This window comes from Chionomys nivalis, chromosome 6 (assembly GCF_950005125.1).
Source record: "Chionomys nivalis chromosome 6, mChiNiv1.1, whole genome shotgun sequence".
NCBI classification, from domain to species: Eukaryota; Metazoa; Chordata; class Mammalia; order Rodentia; family Cricetidae; genus Chionomys; species Chionomys nivalis.
Window position 1 is genome coordinate 21,676,983 of NC_080091.1, and position 27,634 is coordinate 21,704,616.

The 27,634-nt window shown below is 40.2% G+C and overlaps 1 protein-coding gene across 2 annotated transcripts in view; it reads right to left on the reverse strand.

Annotated features, from left to right (window-relative positions):
* The window catches only part of Wdpcp (WD repeat containing planar cell polarity effector), a 286,163-nt gene that overhangs the window by 104,701 nt on the left and 153,828 nt on the right, over positions 1–27,634 (reverse strand). For both annotated transcript variants that reach the window (XM_057771862.1, XM_057771861.1), the window contains exons 11-12: positions 19,988–20,176; positions 16,041–16,164 (exon numbers count right to left, since the gene is read on the reverse strand). In XM_057771862.1, coding sequence (XP_057627845.1) covers positions 16,041–16,164; positions 19,988–20,176 — 313 coding nt within the window. The remainder of the gene's footprint in view (positions 1–16,040; positions 16,165–19,987; positions 20,177–27,634) is intronic.

Below are 27,634 nucleotides of genomic sequence, written 5' to 3' on the forward strand. Positions count from 1 at the left end.
AAGCACAGAAGCAAGGGAGGCCCTGGTTGTGACTTCTGGACAAGAGAAGCTCAAGGGAGACATAGCCAGGTCTGGAGAGATGAAAACTTAGAAGTGAATTCCTCATAATTTTCACTTTGTTTTTATTAAGACAAACTTATGTGAATATAAAGAATATAGAAGGATAAGAGTAACTGATACGTTACATAACTGCACTTCGGCGTTTCTTAGATAAAAGTTAAAATCAAATCTCACATTATAAAATTTCACATTTGTAAGTTTTAAAAAATATTCTCAGCTAACTTGAAAGAACAAAACAAATTATTTCTAATTTTTAAAAAATATTTGTGCTCTTTCCAATGATTTTTTTTTTTTTTTTAAGAATATGAAGTTTAAGAGCTCAGGAGAAAAGCACATTGCAAACACCTCAAACACATTTTGGGCACATAAATTTGTCTTTATTTTTTTGTCTGAATGCAGAAACTTGTATTGAAAAAACTTATCTGTTTTCCTGATCCTCAAAACAGTTTGTAGACTGCTCATCATTGTGTTCTATATTATAAAATGCAGTGGTAGAAAAGACAGTGATAGATTAGAAAATAAGTACTAAAGATTGATAGTACACAGTCTTCCATTTGCAAGGTAACTAATTTAGTATTAGACAGGAGCTGTTATGCTCTGGAACATGTTCTATATTAGTCTCGATGCCTTCTGATGCCATCTCTACCCCCCAACTCCCTGTCTGTTCACACTAGTAACCCAAGTATCTGCCCAAATCTCTCACAGCTACAGGTCCTGGGGAAATTGTGTTTGGTTCTGTGGAAAAGGAATTTATCATAGCCAGAAGCATGTTGCAACATTATGTATGCAAGGAGAACAGAAAACATTGGTGTGGGAGGGAGCCCTAAATCCAGCAAGCAGCAGGTCCAAGTGTTCACTCCCTGGCCATTTCGCATTGCACTGCCCACTGTGTGGCAGTGCTGAGTCCCTGTGAGGTCCTAGCACTCTACCCACCCACTTCAAATGGGTTAGAGTCTGACCAGAGCAGCCACACCTAACCCTCTAAACTGCCCCTCCCGAAATCGTCGGCTCGGTTCTTCTCCCTTTCCTTCACTCCTTGTTTCCCATTTTGTAGCCTGATTTTTGTCTGTCTCCTCTAGAAGTTGGTATTCTATCATTTAATTTCTATACTTATTCCAGTCTCAGTAATCATATCAATGACTCACAAATTTACTTCTCTAAGATCCATTTCTGTGCTGATAGCTGAATTCTTTGTTTCTAGGCACCTCAAAGTTAACATGCCTATCATGTACGCTGTTGGCAAATATAGTTAAGACACATTGAAATTAGAGAAAGTGACAAAAGAGAACATCATTGTGAAACCTACTCCTTTAAACAATGGGCATATACTAAAAAATCAAAATAAACCAAGGGAGTCCTTATTCTGACAGACACTTGCACACCCAAAGGAGTCCTTATTCTGACAGACACTTACACACCCATGCTTATTGCAGCTCTCTTCAGTAACAGCAAGGAAATGCAGCCAGCTTAGATGACCATCCGCTGGTGGATAAGGAAAATGCGGTACATATACAGAGTGAAATTTTATTCATCTATGAATAAAATTGAAATTTGTAGAAAAATGGGCGGAACTGGAAAACGTAATAAGTGAGGCAACCCAACCCCATAAAGACAAGAACTGCAAGTTATTTCTCATATGTGAAGCCTAGCATGAAATTATTGCTTATTTTTATATATAAATATTATGGTATATATGCAAATGCAGTACCAGTGCCCAGGAAAACACTGAGAGCTAGTGGAGTATATTAGGCATCCTCCTTACTTTCGTTGAGACAGTGTCTCTCACCAAACCACGATCCACCACTTTGGCCTGGCAGGTGGTCAACAAGATCTAGTGATCTTTTTCCCTCTGCTGTCTCTCTTCACTCTGCCCCGGCAATGGGTAAGCTTAGCTTTTGTGGTTTTGTTGTTCATGCTGAGATCTGAACTCAGATCTTCATGCCTGTGCAGTAAGCACTCTTACCCACTGAACCACTTCCTCATCCCTGGCTCATGTGTGTGCAGGCGTGTGGGGGGGGGCGGGGGTCTGTAATGATGGAAAGGATGGTGAAACTATGTAAATATAGAACTCATATGAAATTCTCAAGAAAATTTAAATCTCCATCATTTTAGCCATAATTGTGGGCATGTGACAGTCTTGTGTTATGGTTTGATTTGCACTTCCCCAATGTCTAGTGGTACTGAGCATTCTGTGTGTTTCTTTCCTAACTGCGTATCTTTACTGCTAGATGGCATTACATTGAATGCTGAATCCATGAGTTTTTCTATGTTGATACATTTATAATTCTGTTCTTACACACACACACACACACACACATATTGTTCCTAATCAATTGCTCCTTTACCACTATAGAATGTCCTTCTTAAGTCTCTAAAAGTAAGTTTTGCCTTAATGATCATTCCTATTTTTTAAAGGCATTATTATAACATTCCATTAAGTATCACAAATAATATAGTTTTTGTGTGATTATTTTGGGAGTCTGGGCAGCCGGGAAATGAAGGAGCAGTGGCCACCCACAGCAACTACTGGGTTGTATTTACCCTCGGGAGTGCTATCCACAGTTAATGGCTCTATGTGAGCCCCTCTGGTAGCGTACACAGGGCCATTCTTCATTTGAATGGCAGGGATAGTTAAAGTGGAACAGTTAAGGAAGTTATCACAGAGTCAAGGATACCTGGGTCCTGAAATATAGGAAGGCTGTATCTGGCTAGTACATTTCCTGAGGATCCCTAACCTGCACAGTTCTTGACGCTGAGACAGCATTTCTGTGCTACACGATGCTGCAGAGACCTTTGCCCACAATACAGCATATACTCCTCCCACCCCTTAGAATATGCCTCCAGAACTCTCCTGGCTGCCAGGCTGCTAACTGGGGTACATGTTAGTACAACGCGCTGGGGCCATGTTTAACCCGGCAGGGTGAAAGACTATATATCCAGAGTTGTAATTAGGTAGTGTGTGCCACAGGAGCGCTCCTTGGAATGAATCCTGAGCCTGTCTAAACATGGGAACTGGAAGAGAGCTGGTTAACGATGCAGTGACGTGAAAGGCTTATTTAACAGGACACTGAACTTATCCTTCTATCAATGACCCGGAGAGACGGAATGACTCCTAGGTGACTAGTAAAAACAGGGAGGGAGACGCGTCTCGGTTGTCACAGCAAACAACACAAGAAGGAAAGGTAGGATGGAGGTTAAAGAGAAGATGGGCACGCTGTTGCCATGAGGTGAGCTGTGGGTGGTGGCGAGCACAGCTGATGGCCATGGACTTCTGGCTTTGCTCCATCTTAGTTGACATGAAGTAGCTGTACTCTATACCTGTAGGGAAAATAGACTTCAGTTGCCAACAGGGGCCCTGGCTGCTGTGTTGTGATCTGAAATCCACCTACACTGACAATATCCTCGTCACAAGCTGCTCCCAGTCAATGAATGATGGACCAGGGCCGCTAAGACAGGTCCATTCCCACAAGATATGGAACCCATCACCATTCCTTGACCAACCTCCTAGAACCGCACTCGATGAAAACAGATTTCAGCCAAAGACTTCTCTTTGCTCCACCGACATTTTCTACCCTCATCTTTTCCTCCGTGTCCTTGAACCACTTTTCTCTTTCCCCTCCCTCCCTTTTAATGTTCATCATGTCTACTACAATGTTTGAATCTGAGTAAAATCCAAACATGTCATTCTGGCTCCTCCATCTCCATTAAACAGTAACAATGTCAACAAGCAGCCTCCCGAGTTTCTCTTGCTTATGAAGTATTCTTTTTTGCTTACCAGGATTTGCAAGGAAACTCCACAAATATTTAAAAAGTAATGTTCAAACACTCCAGTTAGAAAATAGAAAAAAAAATCAGGAGACGTTTCAACAGAAGGTATACAGATGGAAGTAAACACATGAAGATAGGCTCAGTCAGTGTCATTTAGCCATAAGAAAAATGCAAACAAAAGCCTCAACGAACTATCGCCCCATATCTATCACTACAGCTAAAACAAAAACAATTATGAGAGACCTGCGCTCTTAAGCTCTGCTGGGGGGAAGTAAAAGCAACAGGCAGGGCACTGCGGGAAAACAGCAAACACGGCAGAGGGCGGGCCCAGCACGAGCGAGATTTGTCACGAAACCCCGAGGCTTTGCTTTTTAAAAGCTCCAAACCGGAAGCAAACAAAATGTCCCTCGATGGGAAATTCCCTGATCGGAAAAATTACACATTTAAAACCATTTCTTGGAGAGTTAGACTGGCAGATTTCGTATATATGGAAAAAAAAAGTTCATTAAAACATTTACCAATCAAATCTTTCCCCAAACAAAGCAAATGAGAACAAACCTCAGTTCTGACTGAGATCGAAGCCAAACTACAGAAGACGGACCTGGAGGGTCAAAGTCTGAAGACTAGGTGACACCGGCCAATGTTTTCATGTTCAACAAACTCTGTTGACTTTTTTTTTTTTTTAGCTTTTAGAACTCTTTCAATTTTTCCAACTAAAATGAAAAATACTTAACTTGCCGCCATACCTTATTCTGAGTTTTTTTTTTTTAAACAGACAATTCCCTTAGCTACCCTTCCCTCACACGGCAACCTTCCTGTGTCCTAACCCTTCCTACCGAGCTGCTCTCAATACCCAGTGCCCCTCTGCACACACAGATGGCCCGTGCTCCGCAAAGGCTTCAGGCCAACACACTTTTATTTCAAAGTGCTGGTAATAGCTCATGGCACCTGTTGCTTCTCGCCTCTTTTGCTCAAACCCCACTGTGCTACAGCCGATCCTTTCTCAGTGATTCTCTGCAGCTTTTCTTCCACTCCATGGTCAGCCTTTTACTACGGTATCAACTAGCACGAAAGCCACGTTCTGTCTATTAGGGTGACTACTCAGTGCAGTTGGCTCAGACATGGCTCTAACTAAAACATCTGTACTGCATGCAAGTGATCATCCAGATGCCATGGAACATAGCAAATCAGATAGAGATCCATCCTATAGATCTTAGTAAAGTGTTCTCATAACAGGACAAGATGGAGGAAAGGAAGACAATAATATAGGTCAAGATTCAAAGTAACTTTAATCACCTAGGCATGTGACCATAAAATACTGAAGTTTTTAAAGAGTAATAAGGCAAGTTAAAGAAAATAAAATATAACACATAAAATTGATAGGTGGGCAAAAATAGATAGTAAGTCAGGAACATTTAGACATAGTAGACTAAGAAATATTAACGTTGTAGCCAAAATAGATACAGAATAATTCATGCATAGCCTTGAGTAACCATGATGTTGATGGGATGCTTCTTAATTTATCCTGAGCATGGGTTACAGCCTCAGCAGCCATCAGCAAGGTAGCGTTTCTATGACTGAGCACCGTTCTCCACTCCTGGTGTGTGTGGCACATGATAGTTGTGGGATAAATCAATGATGTTCATTTTTATTCGGGACAGGGTGCCATTATATAGCCCAGGTTGTCTGGAACTCTCTATGAAGACCAGGCTGGCTTCAAACTCACAGAAATCTACTTGCTTCTGTCTCTCTAGTGCTGAGATTAAAGGCACACGGCACCACTGGGCATAATAATATTTACAAAGAAAGAAGAAAGTCAAGGAATACTTGATTTTACTTTAAAACATTTCTATAGGAATTAAACCTTTAACACATGTCTTTTTCTAATACTGACTTGATTACATTGTTTTCTAAATGATCCTTATGAAGAGATTATAAAAAAATTCAGTTTTTAACTAACTACATTCCTTTTTAAAAGAAAGTGTTGAAGTCATGGCAATCCCAGTCAGCCTCCGAATCCTGGGGTTTCAGGCACAAGGCAGGGCACCCAGCTTTCATTACATCACTCTTAACAGCACCCACTGGGCCCTGCTTTGAAGTGGTGACTTCATTCTTTTCTGTTTTTCCTTCCTATAGTTTCCGATTTTAATTACACAATTGTATCCTTACATTAATGAGGCAATTTCTTTACTGATCCCAATTTCTAGAGCTACCATCCTTTCTCTTTCTTTTATTTCTGGGAGCTGCAATGTGTGGGTGCTAGATTACTTCTATGTGTGTGGGTCTGAATTGTTTGACTTCTGTTTTATGAACACAAGTCTCATCTACAAAAATAAGAGTTGATGATTTTGCCCATGTCAAAAGTCAAAAGCCGTCTAACTAGACATATTAACATCCAGATGTTGACAGCAATTATTTTCACTTATTTATATATTTTGAACTTTAAATTTTTAAAGTTTTAAAAATAAAAAAAAAGACTAAAGTTGCAAGCTAACCACAATCTTACGAGTGTTCATGCAACTATGAAATCTAACTGGAAATACACATAGAAGAAGCATAGTTTTTGAGTCAGAAGACCACAACTGTTAACAAAAATTATTTTGTGGAAGCAAAACTTTGATTCTCATGGCTACTCAAAAATAGATTGTCCGCCATGTTTCTGTGATTCTTGATTCAAATGCTCCATTCCTAAGAAAGTATTTTTTTTTTTTTTAGCTACTTTTCTTAGTGCTATGACAGAATGCCTGGCAGTCCTGAGGTGGAGGGCTCACTCTGACTGGTTAAAGGGAGCGTATATTATGGTGGGAAGGCAGGGCAGCAGGAGGGCGACAAGGATGACAGTGAGAGACATCCAGGGCGGGTCCCCCCAGTTAAACCTCTCTGGAAAAGGCCGGCACAGCAGGCCCAGAGGCACGTTTCCTAGGCGACTCTAAATCCAGTCACGTCAACAATGAAGATTAACCAGCACAGCAGCACTTTCCAAGAAAGTGAAAAAGGCTTATTAGAAAACCCGTCGATGAAATGACTATCCTTACAGAACAGGGACGGTGGAAAACTAAAACTTATAGATTTCAAGATTTAGAAAACGTTCAGTGGGACGGGAATCGCCACTGGCATTGTGGGAGGCAGAAGAGCATGAAAAATAACAGTGTGCATGGCAACTGAAGTCCCAAGTGAGACAAAGGAACCGCTACATAACCACTCACTACAGAAGAACTAGAGTTTAATGTATGATGTATGGGGCATGATGATTGTCTATAGACAATGTTATGCCTACTCAGAAACCAAATCAATTGCAAAATTATTAGAAATAAAATTTAAAGTTGCAAAAGAGTCATATACTATAAAACTAACACGCATATGTCAATAATTTCTTACATACCAAGAAACACCAGTTATGAAGTTTAACTAGAAGAAAAAAACCCAGCAGCATTAACAAGAAAAGAAGAAATATAATACTTAGAAGCAAACTAAATAGGAGATATGTCTGCAAAAAGAAACTAGAGGAGAAATTGAATAAATGAAGAGAATCTGTTTTTCTTAACAGAAGAATGAAGCATATTAACTTAAAATTAACACACAGATTCATGATATTCATGGCATTTAAATCAAAATCCTCAAGAGCCGTGTTTAAAATAACAGAGTCCATCTGAGAAACTGAAAACTATGGCACAGAACACTGAAGAGCTACCCCTCTGTATCACGTCTAAACCTAGGGTAGATGAAGCCAGGCCCAAGGTACACATCTGTGGTCCAGATTACTGGAGCCTGGTTCTAGGGCTAGCCTGGGTTTATGTCGGCTCATACTCTCTATCCATCGCTGAGCAAAGCCAGGGAAGGAGCTCAAGACAAGATCCCGGAGGCAGGAACTGGTGCAGAGGCCATGGAGAAATGCTGCTTACTGGTTTCTTCCCCGTGGCTTGCTCAGCTTGCTTTCTTATACAGCCCAGGATCACCTTCCCAGGGATGGCACCACCCTCAGTGGCTGAACCCTCCTCCTCAATTGTATCAGGAAAATGCTCCATGGGTCTAGATCCAGGCCAATCTGATGGGATGGGGCAAGTCTTCACATGAGGGTCCCTCTTCAAAGATGCGTCCAGTTGTGTCAAGTTGATATGAACTACCCAGGTCACCATCTTAAAAAAAGTCCTAACAAATGAAACAGCTAATTATATTGGCACAAATGTATTTAACAAGGTAAGAGAGGATGGAGAAGTGAGTTTTAATATCCTGTATTAAAGTGTTTCCATGCTCAGAATCCATATAAAAGCCAGATGGGCTTGGTGACCTTCCCTCATCCCAGCTTCCATGAGACAAGAGATCCCTGGTGCAAGCTGGCTCACCAGACTAGCTACAACCGCAAACTCCTGATTCAGTGAGAGACCCTGCCTCAGGGTAGAGGCTGGACACTGAGTGAAGAGGACATGTGATGTCAGCCTTAGACCTCCATCTGCATACATACATACACACAGACAAAGAAAAAGAGAGAGAGCCACACACTTGCGTACACACAATACACACATGCAGACTCAATAACAGCAAATGACCTAGGATTTGCTATTGTTTTGTTAAGAAAACTAGAAATTTAGATTACCTGCCATGTGTCAAGCCTGTGGGCATGCATGCACATGAGTGCACAGATCCACCAGGTGAGTCCAACTTTGTGACTGCTGTCAAACGCTGTCTCATGACTTTAAGTGTGGAGTAAAAGCAGGCTCAGGTGTCATGAGGACATTGTGAACATGATATTAGATAACAGGTTAGAGCTGGGACAAAATGAAGCTGGATCTTCACATTATTTATTATGCTAAATTATTTTCAGAGCACTGGAGGAATAAAATGTAAAGCATAAAGTCATAGAGATGACTGAAATAAATAGGTTACTGATTATAGAAAGACGGCAAGCAAGAAATCACAAAACACAGTAACGAATTGGCCATTTAAAATGTCTATTGAAAGAACGACCACAAAATATGCATTGAAAAATAAGCAGCAAGTGGATTTTTTAGAGATATTTGCAATGTATGAAAGATATCAAAAGCAAGAAGAAAAAGATAAAGATTCCATAGCAGGCATGGGGATGAGGAGAGATACCAGAGGTGAGGAAGTGAGGGGAAGATTTGATCATTTCCTTTTCTAAAACATAAAAACAAACAAGAGAGGAAATATTCCAATAAAGTGAACAGAGAGTTCACAAAACTAGCAAAAGCAGATCAATGTCTTTAGAAAGGATCTAGACATTTGCACTAAAGACACAAACAAGAATGCTCACAGCAATACTACAAGTAAAGCCCAAAGCCAGCTATGAGCAATGAGGGAGTAAATGGCATGTTCCTGTCTTTGTCAAAACTCCCGACGTAGTCCAGATAGCCACAAATGCGTTCCACCTCAGCTACAGAAGGATTTCCAGTGGCCACAAGTTAGTAATCCTCAGGAACTTGTGAAGCTGGTTCCCTCTATTAAAAGAAGCCATTTCCCATAGGTCTGGCAGAAGGGACATATGGCTACCTGTGGTACCTATCAGCACATCAAAACCCATGCTGGCCTCCAGGCTCCTCAGTGTAACAGTACCTGTTACACATTAGAGTCCCCCTCAGAGCCAACTCAAGGGCTTCCCTCCCTGCAACTACTCAATTTCTTTATAACCCTGCTACTTTTGCTATGATTTCTCTATGATCTGCTCCTGCTTCTACAAAAATGGATGAATGAATGAATGAATACCCAGCCACTAAGGTAAAGGTTAAAAACTGAACTGTCATTTATACCTCCCGGGAGAGGGAAATCAGTTTTCTGCAATACAGTGAAACTATTTTTTATGTTCAGAAATAGTTGACCAACATATAATGGACTCCAGTTTTTTTTGTGTGTGTGTGTGTGTGTGTTTTGGGGGGGTTACTGTTTGGTGTCTTATCTGTTTGCTTTTGGTTTTATTTACATTTGGGGTATAGTTTTATTTAGTTTTCTTGGTTTTGGGAGTTTTGTTATTGTGTTGGGTTTTTGTCTTTTTTTACCTTTGTTTTTGAGAAAGAACTTAAAATTGAGTAGGTAGAGAGGGGTGCTGATCTGGAAGGATTTGGGGGAAGAGAAGAATATGATCAAGAATATTTAAATTTAGAAATTGTTTTAAATAATTAAAAATAAAAATATAGTATAAATCTCTAAACATTTAACCTATCAGCTTACTTACTGATGTCATTATAATAGTAGGACATACGCCTCACAGGTAACCATGCCGCCGTGGGGAACCTCACACTGGCTGTAAACTGAAGGTTCTCTTTCTTCCTAGATGTAGCATTCATCATGTGATGTTTAGTTACTAATTAAAGACCTTTCTGCTACAAGGAAACAAATTTTATGGATTGGTTTGTGGTAATATATGTTTTAATAATTACTAGAAAGGTTTTGAGAAAAATTGTTTAAAAATTTAAGCACTGCACTAGCATCTGCAACGCCAGTTCCAGGGAATCTGGCACCCTCTTCTGGCCTCCACGGGCATGAGGCACACACATGGTGTGCAGATATACATACAGGTTCACAAAATAAATACAAATTTTGAAAACTAATTACCTTCTCCTTCCTATCTAATACCCCCTTACTCTCAGTGTTAGGATCAACTCCACTGGCTTTTACTTCCAAAGTGATGATGTCCATATTACAAAGTAGGACTGCCTCTCCCTCCTTCCTCAGGAGACATGTTCCCCAAACTATGTCTCTGCTGCTGTTTATTTATAACAGGGGTTTTCAAACTCTCGCTGTAAAGAGCCAGATAGCACATATACCTACAGGGGTAGACAACCCTGTCACAAGTACAGGAAACCAATAGGCTTGGCTGTGTTCCAATGGAAGTGTATTTACAAAAGTGGGAGGCGGTCATAGTTAGCTGACTCCTGCTTTATATAACTGGCCCTGGCATCTGCGGTCAAGGACGCGCAGTGACTTGAAATGGGGAAATACCTATTTAAATTGGGCTGTCGGAAGATTAACAAAGAGCCAACTAGCTCAGATTTGAATTCAGTACCTCACAGTACTGTAGAAAGAAAGATTTCCTGGGGGATGTGCGGACCATGTGAGTCCTCCTTAGCACGGACTTTCTGCTCAGTGCCAAGTACTACTAAATTGATCTCATAAACCCAGAGACTGAGGGGAGGACACAGAGAAAGGCAGGATGTCCATCAGCGGTACAGTGCTTCCACGAGACTGGCGGCATGAGCTCCTACCATGCAGCAACCACAGTTGATAACAATGTACTACATCTGTCTAATTTGCCAAAATATAAAATCCTCCCTATAGAAAATGATAAATTGATGAGATGACAAATATGTTAGTTAACTTGATTCAGTTCACACTGTTCACTATAAATGCACAGAAGTACTTTTTGCTAATTAAAATAAATGTCAAAAGTTCCAAAAAACAAAAAGCTTCACTCCTGTAATACATGAGGAGTCACTAGGTTCTACAATCACAGTCTTGTCACTTCTTAGGATTGCCTTCCTTTGGGTAAGAATTATTTCTTCCTAAGGAAAAGACCAAACACAGATCAACATCTTTCTGTCTTTAAGAAGTTCTGCTAAGAGAAAATGGCCTCAGGCAAACATTAGGCAACATTTTCTTAACAATGGCTTAATCCTGAGAGGCACCCTGGAATGACCTAAGATCCCCAGCTGCCCAGCACTGCCAAGGGTAAATGTCACCATGACAAGGTCGCACTTAGGCAGCCTGCTCTGGGTGTGTTGGAAGGTTCACTACTTTTGTGTGCCACTCTTCCTGACTTACTACTGTCATTCCCTGCAACCTAGAACTCACTAAGTAAAGCTTATCTCAGAGAATTTATAATCTGACATTAAGAATTCAAAGGAGCCTGAAGCAAAATATCATGGCACCTCAGAGACCTGAAGAGCCTCAAAAATAAGAAGAAATTTCACCTCCCTGTTTCTCTATTAGTAGTTAAATAGCTGAGTTTTTTTTCTTTTATTGAATTAGATGTACTCATTTTCTGTGTAAGTGTTTTGCATGCATGTAGGTCTCTGCATCATATGCATGCTTGGTGCCTCAAACAGGTCAGAAGGCACTGAATCTTCTGAAACTGGAGTTACCAGTGGGTGCTGGGAATGGAACCCAGGTCCTGTGCAAGAGAGACAAGCACTCTTAAACACTGAGCTAAAGATGGAAGTTTCTGTCCCACCCAAGCCCACAGTCGTTCAGTCCCAAAGAAACACACAGAGGTTTATATTAATTATAAACTGTTTGGCCTATTTGCCCAGGCTTATTATTAACTAGCTCTTACAACTTATATTAACCCACATGGCTTGGCACCTTTTCTCAGTAAGACATCCTATTCTCACCTTGCTTCCTCTGTGTCAGACTGGTGACTGCATCTCTGCCTTTCCTCTTCCCAGAATTCTCCTAGTCTGGTTGCCCTGCCTGTACTTCCTGCCTGACTACTTACTGGCCAATCAGTGTTTTATTAAATCAATATGAGTGGAAAATATTTACAGTGTACAACAGCATTATCCCATAGCCCCTAATTATTTTTTATAAAGTTATATATGTGCTTTCATTTTAACGGTGCAGTTTTCACACATAATAATTGAGTAGATAAGCAAATTAGGGGGAAATATCAGGCTTTATTTCAGTTGCATGTGCTAAGGTTTTTTTAAAAAGAATTATCATATTCTTATACACACGTGTGCATGCTTCTGTGTACATACATGTGCACGTGGAGTTCAGAAGAAAGCATAAAATCCCCAGGAGTTAAAGGTGGCTCCTAGCCACCTGATGTCAGTCCTGAGAACCAAGCTCAAGTCCTGCATGCATCCTTTACCACTGACCCACCTGTTCTGCTGTGATAAACATCAACAGAAACAAGAGGAAGTGAGATTTATTTTGGCTAAAAATTTCAGGTTTCAATCCATGGTTAGCTCTCCCTTCTTCCTGAATTATTAGTATAAATATTAATTCCAACACATTTATGTATTTATATATGTGTTGGAGTTTATATCTATATATCTATATATATATATCTATATATAGATATACAGATATATATACACACTCCAAACACACATACACTATCCACATTCTATTACAAAAATTGCCAAAGGTATATGAACGTTGAGAGAAACCATGAGTCATCTGTGTTCTGACACTATAACTGTTACCACTCATCTAGCCACTATCTATTCCTATTCACATCAATTCATTTTAATTTTTTGAGTGGAATTATAAGGAAAAACAGTCTTATATTCCTTTGCAAAACATAATAAGCATTATGTTTTTATTTCTAAGCAATAAAGTCCTCTTCCTCAAAATAGCTTATCATTTTATAAGCATCTGTATCAGAAAACAGTAGCCTTATATTTGAAAATTAAAATAAATCATTAGCTATAAATTATTCTACTTCCTCATTAATGAAATAAGCTTTTTATGGGCCATATTCATATGAAATGTTTGCTTTTTCATCCAATCAGTATTCACTTGTTCCTATCAAAGTTTCTGTGTGTTTATGAAAAGCTCTTGTTTGGGGCTGGTTCCCTGCTAAGTGCTCTGGAGGCTATTCAGTTTCACAGAGGTGGAAAGGTGAGTGACTACCTTCTAAGTACATTTCAGGCAAAGATGCATTTAATGTTTGTAGGTATCCTGCAGCTTAACAATTTTTATAAATAGACTATTGTTATTTAATTTTGCTAAAGCAAACACTTTACCGAATGATTTATGCTATCAGGGAACATTTCTTTTTGAAACACAGCAATTTTGCACACATACAAAGAGTTCTCAAGAAAGATATAAGAAATAAGTCTTACAGTCTGTTTGAACTTGGAGAGAAGCCAAGAGACACAGAAAGATGTCTGGAGAATTGCTCTCCAAGAAGAACAAAACCCAAACTGTATACAAACATTTGTTTTAGCAACCACACATACACTTTGTCTATTAACACAAAGTCAGAATCTGACCTCAGCCTTTGCATGCCGGATCAAAATTTAAAAAACACAGCACTTCGCTATCACCAAGGGGCCCACCTGAGCTTCAGGTGACTTCAGCTACTTTCCTAATCTCCACGGGGTTCCTTTCTTCTTCCTCAGTTTAAATGCCCCAAGACGGCCTTAATTCTTTAATAAGTTTTTAGGGAGTATTAAAATAATGACTAGCTAAACCAGAAAGACTCATGCAATCCTAAAGGGATTTGACCTGTTTCATCTCCCCTAGATAAAACTTCTCGGTAGCAGACTAAACAAAATGATGTTTTCAACTTAGGTTATCTCATTTAGTCTCTACTAACATACATTTCTCTTTTCTTAATGCCCTGTATAGCCTACTAGTGAAAGAGAAGCTAGAGAATTTCATTGTAACTGAAAGCACCCAAAACCAGAAACATGAAAAAGTAAGCATTCCCCAAAAGAAACATCTCACAGAACCAAACAGAAAAGTTTGAATATAATACTGATGACAGCAACAAAACTCATGCTATCATAAAACACTCAATTTAAACCAACACAGGGAGGAAACAGTCACATCCAGAGGAGAGGTGTTTCCTAGGGCAGAGGCTTCAACTACCAATAACTGCTTTAAAATCAAAGAGGCCAAAATCACAGGGAAGCCACCATGCTTATACTTTCAGAAGTTCTTTCTCCTGTTTATCTTTTCCAGCCCCTTAGGCAAGAAACTAATTCATCAATTTTCCCTAGAAACAAGAAAAACAAAGTAGCAATGAAAGCAAAGAATAAAGCCCAAAGTTCAAGTACACGGGACTTTAACCCCAATATTTTCAGGGTATGCTCATGCATGAAGACTGCTACATTTAAGATGAAGAGTCTCTTGAAATATGCTAACACCATTCAGATAAAAAGGCAAGATTCAATTACAGATAATAACTCTTGCAATATATTAACATTTTCTGGGTTCCAAAAATATGATTTTCTAAAGGCCTCACTGCCGTGTGGAGTTCAGAGTACCACTTTATGTCTAGATAAAATTAATTATGGAGCACAATGTCTGTCTAAGAGCACACCTCCTCAAGCTTGACCAAGCTGCGTCCCCCCACTCTTGGGAAGGCTGGACATCTGTCAATCAGCCTACTCTTGTGCCGATGACAGCTCACAGCTGTTTTGGAAGGTAGTAGCTGAAAACTAAACAACCAGCGGCAGTAAGTGTCTTCAGGAAAGGGTAAAGAACAGCGGAACCAGCCCCTGATCTATGGCCACTTGTTATCCTTCTAAGTAAGCCAATCCTCTAAGCCTGAGTTATTACTTCATGACAGGATAGCACTCCCTTATAATGTTGTTCTGATAAAAATAAGAGAGTATTAACAAAGTCTCTGAAAAAACTGCATAAGAACGTTATTAGTAAAATCAACTCCTTCACACAATCCTTCCTTTTTGTAAACAGACTTCAAAATTCTACCATAAAACATATATCCAGAATACTTCAAGTACACATATACAACTGAAAGCGGATTTTTAACAGACCCTGGTCTATACCATCCATCCTAAGTGATTGATTATTTGGACACCCCAGTCACCTGTATACTATGATATTCCTTTTGGTTCCAGACTACAACGCTCATGCTAACCACTTACCTGATCTTAATACTAGTCATCACAACACCTATGACGCTGCAATCTTTCTATCCAGGTTTTCATCTTCCTTCCATCCTTCTCTGAGAGCACATGCTGTCCTCCAACTTCTGGAATATTTTTCTCAGAACAATATTTGACATTTTTATTAAACTGTCAAATAGTCCCTAAGGTTGGAAGAACACTTATATGTATATAAAGAAAAATGAGTTACAGTGAATGGCAACAGCCACATCGTGTGCAAGGACAATGGACAAGTGTTTCTGTAGAGATCTGAAAGGAAAGCAAGCCCACAACTGCCTCACAGCCCCACAGCGCAGGGAGAGTTCCACCTTCAGTTTAAACCACTCTATTCGTTTAGGCGAGGAACGAAACTCAGTTAACGCTGTCATCTCGACTTTCTACATAGGTTTTACTATCATATCAAAGGGTAGAATGTATTACTGATGATGTCAAGATCCTAGATAAGATCCAGTATTTCCTAAAAGGGAAAATAATAACAAATTAAATAAAGACAAATAAAATTTACTTTTCTTTTAAAGAGAAAAGCTGTCAGAAAATGGCCACATTATGGAGGAAGCTCGTGAAAGGTAGGTCTTTAAATATGCGGTCTGAGCCCAGGCAGCCAAGGGCACTGTTCACCTGAGCAGGTGGTGGAAGAATCTCCTGGCATACTTGCTGATGGGGTCTCTGTACTCCAGAACAGTTGTGTCCAGAAGCGGTCTCGTCGGCGCGTAGAAGGTTCCCAGGCTTGCCTCAAGCTGCGCTGTGGGATGCAAACATAGCAGCACTGAACAAGAGAAACTCCTTAAATTACAAGAGAGCATTCGTGTTCATGGTCACTCAGGTTCTGCAGACTTGGATGAAATGTGAGCTTGTTGCAGGAAAGATGAAATTAAAATATGACAGCTGCTACAAAGACAAATCTGTGCATAAGCCGTCACACGAGACAAAGCTGACAATGACTCTGAGCAACAAAAAGCTGTCAAAACGGAAGACATCCATAATGAACGGACCTCTCACCACAAACGGGTAATTAAAGCAGTGACTCCTCAAAGTAACACCGTCTCAGCTAGGCTCTCAGTAAAGCCATGGGCAGTGTGCTCAGCAGCACGTCTTCTCTTTAGCGGAGAGAAAAATGAAATGAGCACAGTAGAAATGTTTTCCCAAAAAACTACCAATAAGGGGCCAGTAAGACAGCTCAGCAGGTAAAGGCATTTGCTGCCAAGTCTGATGACCTGAGTTCAATCTCCAGAACCCATGTGGTAGAGGAGAGAAGTGAGTCTACAAATTCTCTGACCTCCACTCATACACCATGGCTAATGGGCGGGCAAACACACACACTATATATAGTTGTGTGTGTGTGTGTGTGTAGTTTTATATATAATTTCTTAAATTAAATAAGACAAATAAAAACTTGCATATTGGAGTAAGATATGTATGTGATGCAATTTTAGGAGAACAATGAAAATCAGTATCTCGTCCCTAAATCCTGTCATAAACAAGGTTGTACTTTCATGAAAGCGAACGCCCTGGGATAGGAGAAGATTGGGAAGATGTTTTTCATAAATGAGGGAGGCTCAGAGATAAGAGATTAGGGGATAAGGAGCGGCCCACCTACTTCACAGTTTCACCAAGATATGCCAGTGGGACTGTGCTTGTGCCCAGAAATACCTGGAAGTAATTACCGTGTGAAGAGAACATGAGTATGCATGAGTACACTACAGTTCACAGTTAGGTTCCGCTGATATTTATGCTTCCAACACTGGAGGGAATAAACAACTCATTATTTAGCAAAACTCTTTTAGTTGTGGGCCTATTTAGATTTCCAAGTAGTAAATACCCCATTCCAGTAATTGCTATGGCCTGACTAAGCTTTAGTAATGTCTTTATTTTTTCAATCTCAAATCTAGACAGTAAAGTAGGACGCATTTTGGAGGTATTTTCTTTCAAAGCAGCAGTCAATTTAGATTAAAATTGAATATAGCACTGTCACTGTGAAAACAAGCCCGGCTCTCTTGCCATTGCTTGTTTCCCTGACAGCATGCTCCGTGCGTCTGAAATGCTCAAGCCTACATGGAACACGGGTAACTCCCAGCACAGCTACGAATTCATTAGGGCGCCCAGCTTGATGTTTAAGGCAGAAATGAAGATCTCAAAGACAGACACAACATGGCTAGAAATAACAGCGCACTAGGTTTCACTAATAAAAGGACAATGAATTACCATGCCAAATTTGTTAGATTCAGATAAAATAAATCTCAACAGGGAATTCTGAATGTTTTAGAAATGTGTTTTGTAGTTACCTGAGAAGAAACGCACATATCTACTTAGCATATTCAGATAACCCAGGATATGTATAGATTTTGTTTTAATAGCCCAATATCATAAGAGCTTTTCATTTCTCTATCTCTCCAATAGGAGTCTGAGAAAAGAATCCCTTATTAGGATAGGAATCTGATAATGCCCATTTGAGTATTTCTTCATAATCTTTCTTACAACCTAGCAATTTAATAACATAAATTCACTAAGGCATTGGCAACTTCTCAGTGTCTTGAGTGAAACTCAGTATTTTATCTCTCAATATTTCTGCTTTCACTGTAAACTTGGGACTTACTACACAGAGCAAGTATATCACTATAGACGTGGGAGTCTCTGCTCTTGCTTTTGTTGTTACTTTTAGGTACATACTCAATCTTGAGAAGTATATCAATATTTAAAAAAATAATTACTTGAGAGAGCTTTATAGGCAAAATTATACTAACACTTCACCCCCTAAAATATTGAGGTTATAACTTTTATTTTTAGCCTATATTTCTTGAGTACCAAGAGTGGTCCATGCATTGTGGCAGGCATTTTCTTCATGTACAAACATTGATGTTTTCATATATGAATTTGAACTACTTCCAAAAAGTTCAGTTGACTCTTAAACACACCTATTAGAAGGGAACTCTGTGAGTTAGGTCAAGGTCAACAATATAAACTTCCTAGAGATTCATTAGTTTACTGGCCAACTACAGAATCTTATCAAAAAACTTATTGTGTTAAAAGGAGCTGTTTGTTCATCCTGGCTGCCCAGAACCAAAATAATCACACAGAAACTCTATTAATGAATTCACTGTTTGGCCCATTAGCTCTAGCTTCTTATTGGCTAACTCTTACATATTAATTTAATCCATTTCTATTAATCTGTGTATTGCCACGTGGCTGTGGCTTACTGACATCTGTCTCTGGCATGGCAACATGGCTTCTCTAACTCCTCCACCTTTCTCCCAGCATTCCATTTAGTTTTCCTGCCTAGCTCTGTTTCCCTATCGTTCTGCTATAGGCCCAAAGCAGTTCTTTTATTAACCAATGATATTCACAGAATACAGAGAGGAATCCCGCATCACTTATTGTTTATTTCGGAAATGTAACAAAAATGAAAAAAGTCTATTAAAACACACTAAAAATACTAAGAAAGAAAATGTTCTCTAGGAACAGACCTACCCTAATTTTCTTATCCTGCATTGTTAAGTGATACTGTCCAGTCATAATTTCCCAATGTTAATATTAGTAGCCAAAGATATGAAATACGTTTTATATCATAGAAAGGAATAACAACTCATATTGAGCGATATAAAAATCTATTTTTATATCTTATGTGACATTTATTTTCTCAGTGTTCTCTACCTCAACAATAAACATCTTGGATTTCTATAGGCAAATTCCTAAAAAGATGAGGAAAGCCAAGCAGGAGAAGGGAGATGGAAATCAGAGACAAAGATCCAAATAATGAAGACAAGTAGGAGTGGGCTACAGAGAACCCTGAGACAGCCTGGGCTACAGAGAACCCTGAGAAAGCCTGGGCTACAGAGAATCCTGAGACAGCCTGGGCTACAGACAACCCTGAGGCAGCCTGGGCTACAGACAACCCTGAGACAGCCTGGGCTACAGACAACCCTGAGACAGCCTGGGCTACAGACAATCCTGAGACAGCCTGGGCTACAGACAACCCTAACACAGCCTGGGCTACAGACAACCCTGACACAGCCTGGGTTACAGAGACCCCTAACACAGCCTGGGCTACAGACAACCCTGACACAGCCTGGGTTACAGAGACCCCTGACACAGCCTGGGCTACAAACAACCCTGACACAGCCTGGGCTACAGACAACCCTGATGCACACACAGGGAGTGTGGGCAACTACTGTCAGACAGAGGACTTACGTGTGAGAAAAACACTGGTGTTTAATATGAGAGAAGAATAATATTGGTTTGGTGTCCTTTCTATGCAGACAGATTAAATGAAATTTCTGATTGAATTCTGAAATCTGAACACATTCCACACATGAGTTTGACTGAATTGTGTGACAACGACCCTGTGAGTTCCAGCACAAGCACGGGCAGAAAAGGTGTTCTCTGTGTTGACAAATGCTACACAGGAACTAACATCTGGAAATAATTTTTTGATATCCTTCCAGTTTTAATACACCATTAATATTTTCCTCCTTCAGTTTCCAATAGCATAACTAGCAAACATCCTAATACTGACTCAAAATGGGTTTCATGTACACTCGAAACCACTGATGTGATGTACTGGGTCTGACCTTCTCTCTCTGGAGTGAGCCTTTGTCTAAGAAGGTGGTTCACGATGGCGCTCATGCTGATGAAGCACTGCTGTCCCAGGCTGTCCCAGTTCATGCTGCTCAGGATGTTGATGGCCTCATTCACCTCACCACAGTGGAGGTACTGGAGGATGAGGTCGACCAGGCCCAGCTGTCCTCGAGTGAGGATGCCTGTCACAAAACACAAAGTAAAACATTAAACCAAACACACTCTTTACAGAAAGGAAAAATACACAGAGGCTCAGTGGTTTGCCCCTTCAAAATAAACAGATCCACTTCCCATCCCTACAGAGCAGGGGCACTAGGAAGAGTTCAGGCTGAGACAGAAGAGGCCAGCAGCGATGTTTGCTTGTTAAATGGCAGCACTGTGCCTCTTAAGCACTATTCTATTTTGTTTTGATTTTGTTGGTTTGGTTTGGTTTTTCATCTTTTAAAAGTGGGGCTGGGAAGATGGCCCAGCTGATGAACTGCTTGCTGAAGAAGCACAAGACCCAAGGTCAAGCCTCCAAAGCCAACGTGAAAAACCAGGCACAGTGGCGCATACCTGTGACCCAGGCTAGCTGAGCAGGAGAGCTTCAAGCTGAGAGAGACCAGAAAGATGGAGAACAACTGAGAAAGACTCCAGAACTGACCTCTGGCCTCCACATGCATACACACGTGTAATCGTACACACAAATATGTAAATTTCCACATTCACCAAAGGAAAAAATTTAAATGTTAACTATAATTTTTCTTCAGCGAGTGTTTTATTGATTTAGATAAGTCTATAAAAACTTGGTACAAATAATCATAAAACTAAATGATAAAATGTCTGTGAAATTATTTTATAAGCTATAAAATATTATAAAACATTACTGTAATTCTTTTATTACTGTCATCAGAATTTAACTGGGCTATTTATAGGTTTCCTGATTTTCAAAATACATTAGTTGATGAGAAAGATGATGAAATTCTTCATGCCAACACCATGTTACATAAAAAGAAAAGAACAAACCTACTTGTACTGCATCTAACAAGACCCAGCTTGATAGGGAATCTGGGGAATTGCCCTAAGTGTACTAAGCAGTAAAACTTTACTATTCCTTGTGAGTTGGTAGAGTCAACACTGTAACCACCCAGAGACTCATGAGCCCGTGTCCAGCACTGCAAGTCCCAGTCGTAAATCAGGCAGCTCTGGCAGGAGATGCGGCTGTGCAGCAGCTTCGCAGGGACTGAAGCAGCCTCTTTCCCAACCTCAGAAGCAGCAGTGCTGCTGGGAACAAGAGGAGGAAGGAGGCTGCTCTGAGCAAATCCACAGATGATCACAGTGGAAGAGTTCAAAAGGAAGGACAATTGTTTTTCATGGTGGTGGAGGAGACACAGGACACAGAGAAACAAGAAGTGAGTGACAATAGGCTTTGCATCTGAAATTATGCAAACTAGAAAACAACAGGAAGACGTAGTTAGAGGGCTTAAGATAAAAATAAAAATAACCTAGAATTCTAAAGTCTCATAATAGAGGATTCAAAATTCATGAAGAAATAGAAAAGTCTTAAATACATCTAATAATAGAGTTCTGAATAATGGAACAAGAACGGACAGAACTGAACGGGGTGGGGGGACCTAATAGACAACGGATTTCAGTGTGTCTTTCGTGAATCAGAGGATACGGAAACAGAAATTCTGGAAAAGACTTGAAAAACACTATCAGTGAAAAAAACCCCAAATAGATATATTTATTTATTTATTGTCATGACTGCTCATATGTATTCCAGGTGACTTAAGATACTTTAGAGAGGATGGTCTTGAACTTCTGATCTTCTGGCTTCTACCTCTCCTGTGCTGGGATTACAGGTATACACAACCATGCCTGTTCCAAATGAGCTACAGCCTCAACCCTAGAGCTGTAAAACACTTTACCCAGCAACAGTGGAACATACATTCTTTCTGAGGACACATAGAACGTGAACCAAGCTGAAGAATGTTCAGAGTAATAAAACATCCTACAGTACATTTCAAAGGTTGGAAATCAGACGACTAGATTAGATCGTCTAACATCAAAGGAATTAGATATAAAAACAGAGAGATACCTAGGAAATCTCCAAATATTGACAAAAATATGTCAGTAAGTGAGATTTATCACTTGAGATTAAACCCTGAGGAACCGGAGAGACGGCTCAGCTGTTAAGAGCACACACTGGCTGTTCCAGTACCTACACCACACAGTTCACAACCCCCTGCACGTCCCGCTCCAGGGGCTCCAACGCCCTCTTCAGGACCCTGTACCGCACTCGCATGTCCACATTCCCCCTCCCCCAAAATTAATATAAGACAAATCTTCAAAGTCCATGAGAAGTGGTTGTTAAATTTTAAAAAATAAAAGTATGAATAAATAAAAAGATAAATAATAAAGAAAAGAAAGCATATGGCACTAACTCGAAGACGCGCACTCCAAAAGTCATCAGGGAACGAAACGGACAATCCTATCCACGCGCTCCAGCGGCTAAAGCTGAAAAGACCTCTGATGCCAAGTGAGGGTGTGGAGCCACCGCTGCTCTCGTCTCTTCGACACGCTAAACTGCACAACCACTTTAGATCACCAGCTTTCTTTTACAGTAGTACAAGGCCTGAAAATGTCCATTTCTAGGTTTTTCCCAACAGCAGTGGAAATATGTGTCCATATAAAGAGGTGGTCATAAAAGTATGGAGCATTTTTGGTGCTTTAGTTGAAACCTTGAAATAAACCAAATGTCCACCAACAGGTGAAAGAATAACAAAGTATCATGGCGTAGCTATAGAAGGACGACAGTAAGGCACTGTGAAGGGAAACCGACTTACATCTAACAGCAATATGGAAGATTCTTCTGGGTTAATGCTGACTGTGAAAACATCTAGACCCAAGAGTATTTACTCTATGGTCACATTTCTATGGGATTCTATAAAAAGCCAATCTAATCGACAACAAGAGAAATCAAAGCAGTGTTTATCTGCTTTGAGGACGGTGGGTCAACTACAAAGGACTTTGGGAGAATGTTTCGGTGTGATGGAAATATTTGTATGTGGTAGCAGCCTTGGGAATGCAAATATTAAACTCACTGACAAGTGTTTTAAGTGGACATATTTTATTTATGCAGATTATACTTCAACAAACTTGATAATAAAAGCATTTCCTCTCTAAAGAGAAGGAAGCAGATGCTGTGTGGAACAGAAGTTCATTGTAAATGAGCTAGGAGATCAAGAGCCAGCAAAGCTGCGCAGACACCCAACATTATTCTTCCATTTCTTTTCTCTCCTTTTCAGAATTGATGGATTCCATTATTACATGCCCTTAAATATGTATCACTGGACTTTGACTGCCTTTGAAACTCCATTGCCCTCCCTTACCTGCAGCCTTGCTGATCCCCTTCCTTCTAAATGGCCCCCCTCTGCTTTCATGTCCTATACAGGAGAGAAAACAAGCCATTCCTACCTCTTCTCCACTGCCTCTCTCAGCCTCTCCTACTTTTCTAACGTGTTCCTTCCCGCTTGTCTTCCTACTTTCATGTATTTCCTCCTCTAGTCTTTGAGTATTCTATATTTAGAATACATATGTATATTTATAAAACACATACTATTTGATATTTGACATCTTTTACAGCAATTAGCTATCATTATATATTAAGTTATAATACTAAAATAACTCAGTGTTACTCAGCTATTAAATTATTAAATTATAAAAAATGACATTTAAAGAAAATATTGCAAAGGTTCTCAAAAATCACACATATACTTCTTGATTTTTAGAGAGACAGACATAAACATACACACAGGGCCTGGGATTTTCAAAAGCCAATGAGTCAAAAGATATTAGCTTCATTAGGTTATTCAAATTTACAGGCTCTATATGGACACTATAGGGTCATTCATGTAGATAAACCATCATTACTACCACCACTACTACCACCACCACCACCACCGAAAATGAGTCAGAGAGCATATGCCTTGGATAGGAAGCTACACTACTCAGTATTACAAGCTGGATAATCTTTGACCAAATCTGATCTGTTACAATGATCCCCCTTAAGAATTTTATCACAGTCACGGCACTGAGGGGGCACCGAGAAGCACAGATGTCAGGGAACACGGTGTTCACTGTCACATCCGTGACTTGGCCATTGAAGAAAGGGGAACACTTGTTCAGAAGCAAAAGGAAAATACTGTCAAGGAAGACTCACTTCTGATGAGGTGGCCTGGGCCTGTTTATGCACTAAGTTCCACGGTAGGTAGGAAGGACAGCAAAGTAAAGACGTCACAGTGACAGTGGCGGCAGACCAGCCTACGGCTAGCACTAGCAGTCTGGCCCTTCGTGGCACACACATAATTAGTGGAATGGGGGTTGGGGACGGCAGGTAAACTCCTTGAAGTGCTAACTACCAGAAGAGAGCCTGTGCTGAAGAGAAGAGCTGATGGTGTTAGCGCGTTTAAAGAGCGGAAAGGGCTGGACAGGCTGTGGTGAGACTGGACAAGCTCTACATCTCAGGACAACAACCAGGGCCCCTTTTGAAACTAACCCAGATTTTTTGTTTTTTATTATTGATTTTTATTGAGCTCTACATTTTTCTCTGCTCCCCTCCCTGCCTCTACCCTGCCCCTTAACCCTCTTACAAGGTCCCCATGCTCCCAATTTACTCAGGAAATCTTGTCTTTTTCTACTTCCCATGCAGATTAGAACTATGTATATCTCTCTTAAGGTCCTCACTGTTGTCTAGTTCTCTGGGATTGTGATTTGTGGGCTTATTTTCTTTGTTTTATGTTTAAAAACCACTTATGAGTGAGTACATGTGATAATTGTCTTTCTGGGTCTGGATTACCTTACTCAAAATGATGTTTTCTAACTCCATCCATTTTCCTGCAAAATTCAAGATGTCATTATTTTTTTTTCTGCTGTATAGGACTCAATTGTGTAAATGTAACACATTTTCCTTATCCATTCTTTGATCGAGGGGCATTTAGGTTGTTTCCAGGTTCTGCCTATGACAAACAATGCTACTATGAACATAGTTGAGCACATGTCCTTGTGGCATGATTGAGCATCCTTTGGATATATACCCAAAAGTGGTATTACTGAGCCTTGAGAAAGGTTGTTTCCTAATTTTCTAAGGAAACTGACATCCAAAGGGGCTGTACCAGCTTGCACTTCCACCAGCAATGCAGGAGTGCTCCGTTCACCCCACATCCTCTCCAGCATAAGTTGTCATCAGTGTTTTTGATCTTGGCCATTCTTACAGGTGTAGGATGGAATCTCAGAGTTGTTTTGATTTGCATTTCTCTGATGACTAAGGATGTTGAGCATTTCCTTAAGTGTCTTTCAGCCATTTTAGGTTCCTCTGTTGAGAGTTCTCTGTTTAGGTCTGTACTCAATTTTTTGGTTTTTTGTTTTTTTTTTGTTTTTTTTGACCAGTTTCTTGAGTTCTTTGTAATATTTTGGAGATCAAACCTCTGTCTGATCTGGGGTTGGTGAAGATCTTTTCCCATTGTGTAGGCTGTCGTTTGTCTTGTTGACCGTGTCCTTTGCTTTAAAGAAGCTTTTCAGTTTCAGGAGGTCCCATTTATTAATTGTTTCTCTCAGTGTCTGTGCTGCTGGGGTTATATTTAGGAAGTGGTCTCCTGTGCCAATGTGTTCAAGTGTACTTCCCACTTTCTCTTCTATGAGGGTCAGTGTGGCTGGCTTTTTGTTGAGGTATTTGATTCATTTGGACTTGAGTTTTGTGCATGGTGATAGATATGGATCTATTTTCATTCTTCTACATGTTGATATCCAGTTATGACAGCAGCATTTGTTAAATATGCTTTTTTTCCCATTTGATTTTTTTTGCTTCTTTGTCAAAAATCAGGTGTTAGAAAGTGTGTGGATTAATATCTGGGTCTTCAGTTTGGTTCCATTGGTCCTCCTGTCTGTTTTTATGCCAATACCAGGCTGTTTTCAGTACTGTAGCTCTGTAGTAGAGTTTGAAGTCAGGGATTGTGATGCCTCCAGAAGTTCTTTTATTGTACAGGATTGTTTTGGCTATCCTAGGTTTTTTGCTTTTCCATATGAAATTGAGTACCGTTCTTTCAAGGTCTGTAAAGAATTTTGCTGGGATTTTGATGAGCATTTCATTGAATCTGTAGATTGCTTTAGGTAAGATTGTCATTTCAACTCTGGTAATTCTACCTACCCAAGAGCACGGGAGGGCTTTCCACTTTCTGGTGTCTTCTTCAATTTCTTTCTTCAAAGATTTAAAGTTCTTATCATACAAGTCTTCCACTTGTTTGATTAGAGTTACTCTGAGATATTTTTTGATATTTGTGGCTATTGTGAAGGGTGATGTTTCTCTGATTTTCTTTCTCAGCCCATTATCATCTGTGGTGTACTTACTCTTTTCAGAACACAACATTGGGAGCATGGCACTTCTGCTTCTCAAGAAAACCCTCATCGGGAAGTCTTCTTGTAACAAAGAAGATTTCCTTTACATTCCCAGAATTCTTGTGTAACCATTAAGAGGGGTAAGAATGGAACGTTGGGATGGGGGAAGAAGGGAGAGCGGAAGAGGAAGAGAAGGGGAGAAGGAGAGAGGGGAGGAAAACTTGAGGGAATGAGATAGATGAGATGGAGGAAGGACAGAGATGAGAGCAAGGAAAAAGATACTTTGATTGAGGGAGCCAATATGAGGTTAGCAACGTGGTTCTAGAGAAATTCCCAGGAATCCACAAGGATGACCCCAGCTAAGACCCTAAGCAATAGTGGAGAGGGGGCCCAATCTTGACTTGCCCTGTAGTCAGATTGGTGAATATCTTAAACATCACCATAGAACCTTCATCCAGCAACTGATGGAAACAGAGGCAGAGACTCGCAGCAGGCACTGGGCCAAGCTCCCAAAGTCTAGTTGAAGAGTGGGAAGAGTGAGACTCTGAGCAAAGAGGTCCAGACCATGATAGAGACACCCACTGAAACAGTCTACCTGAGCTAATGGGAGCTCACCAACTCCAGCCGGACAGGGAAGGAAGCAACATAGGACCAAACTAGTTCTTCTGAATGTGGGTGACAGTTGCATAGCTGGGGCAGACTGCAGGGCCACCGGCAGTGGCACCAGGATTTATCCCTACTGCATGTACTGGCTTTTTGGGAACCGATTCTCTTTGGATGGATACTTTGCTCAGTCTAGATATAGTAGATATAGTAGGGAGGGCCTCTCTGAGGAATGGACAGGGGTGAGGTGGGGGGTAGGTAGACAGAATAGGAGGAGGGGAGGGAGTGGGAACTGAGATTGGTATGTAAAATGAAAAGATAGTTTGTTTTCTTTAAAAATAAAATAAATTATAAAAAAAGAATGGAACATCCATCCTTAAAGAATTTTCCTACAGCAGTATGCTAACTGACCTGTTCTACAGTGAAACTCCAAAAATGTTAGCATGTTGGCATCCGCCACTGACACATTACATGTGACAGCGTTCTATTTTAAACCATGATCTATGGTTTGTCTTTACAATTTTAAATCGTGAGCTACACCTTTCATGTCAAATTTTCCAAAGGCTTGCATAAGAAGCGCCTGAGAAGAAGTCTCATAAAGCTCTCTCTCGGGAGAGCTGTGCATGCAACTACCTGTTTACATATGCAGTAACTTGAATTAT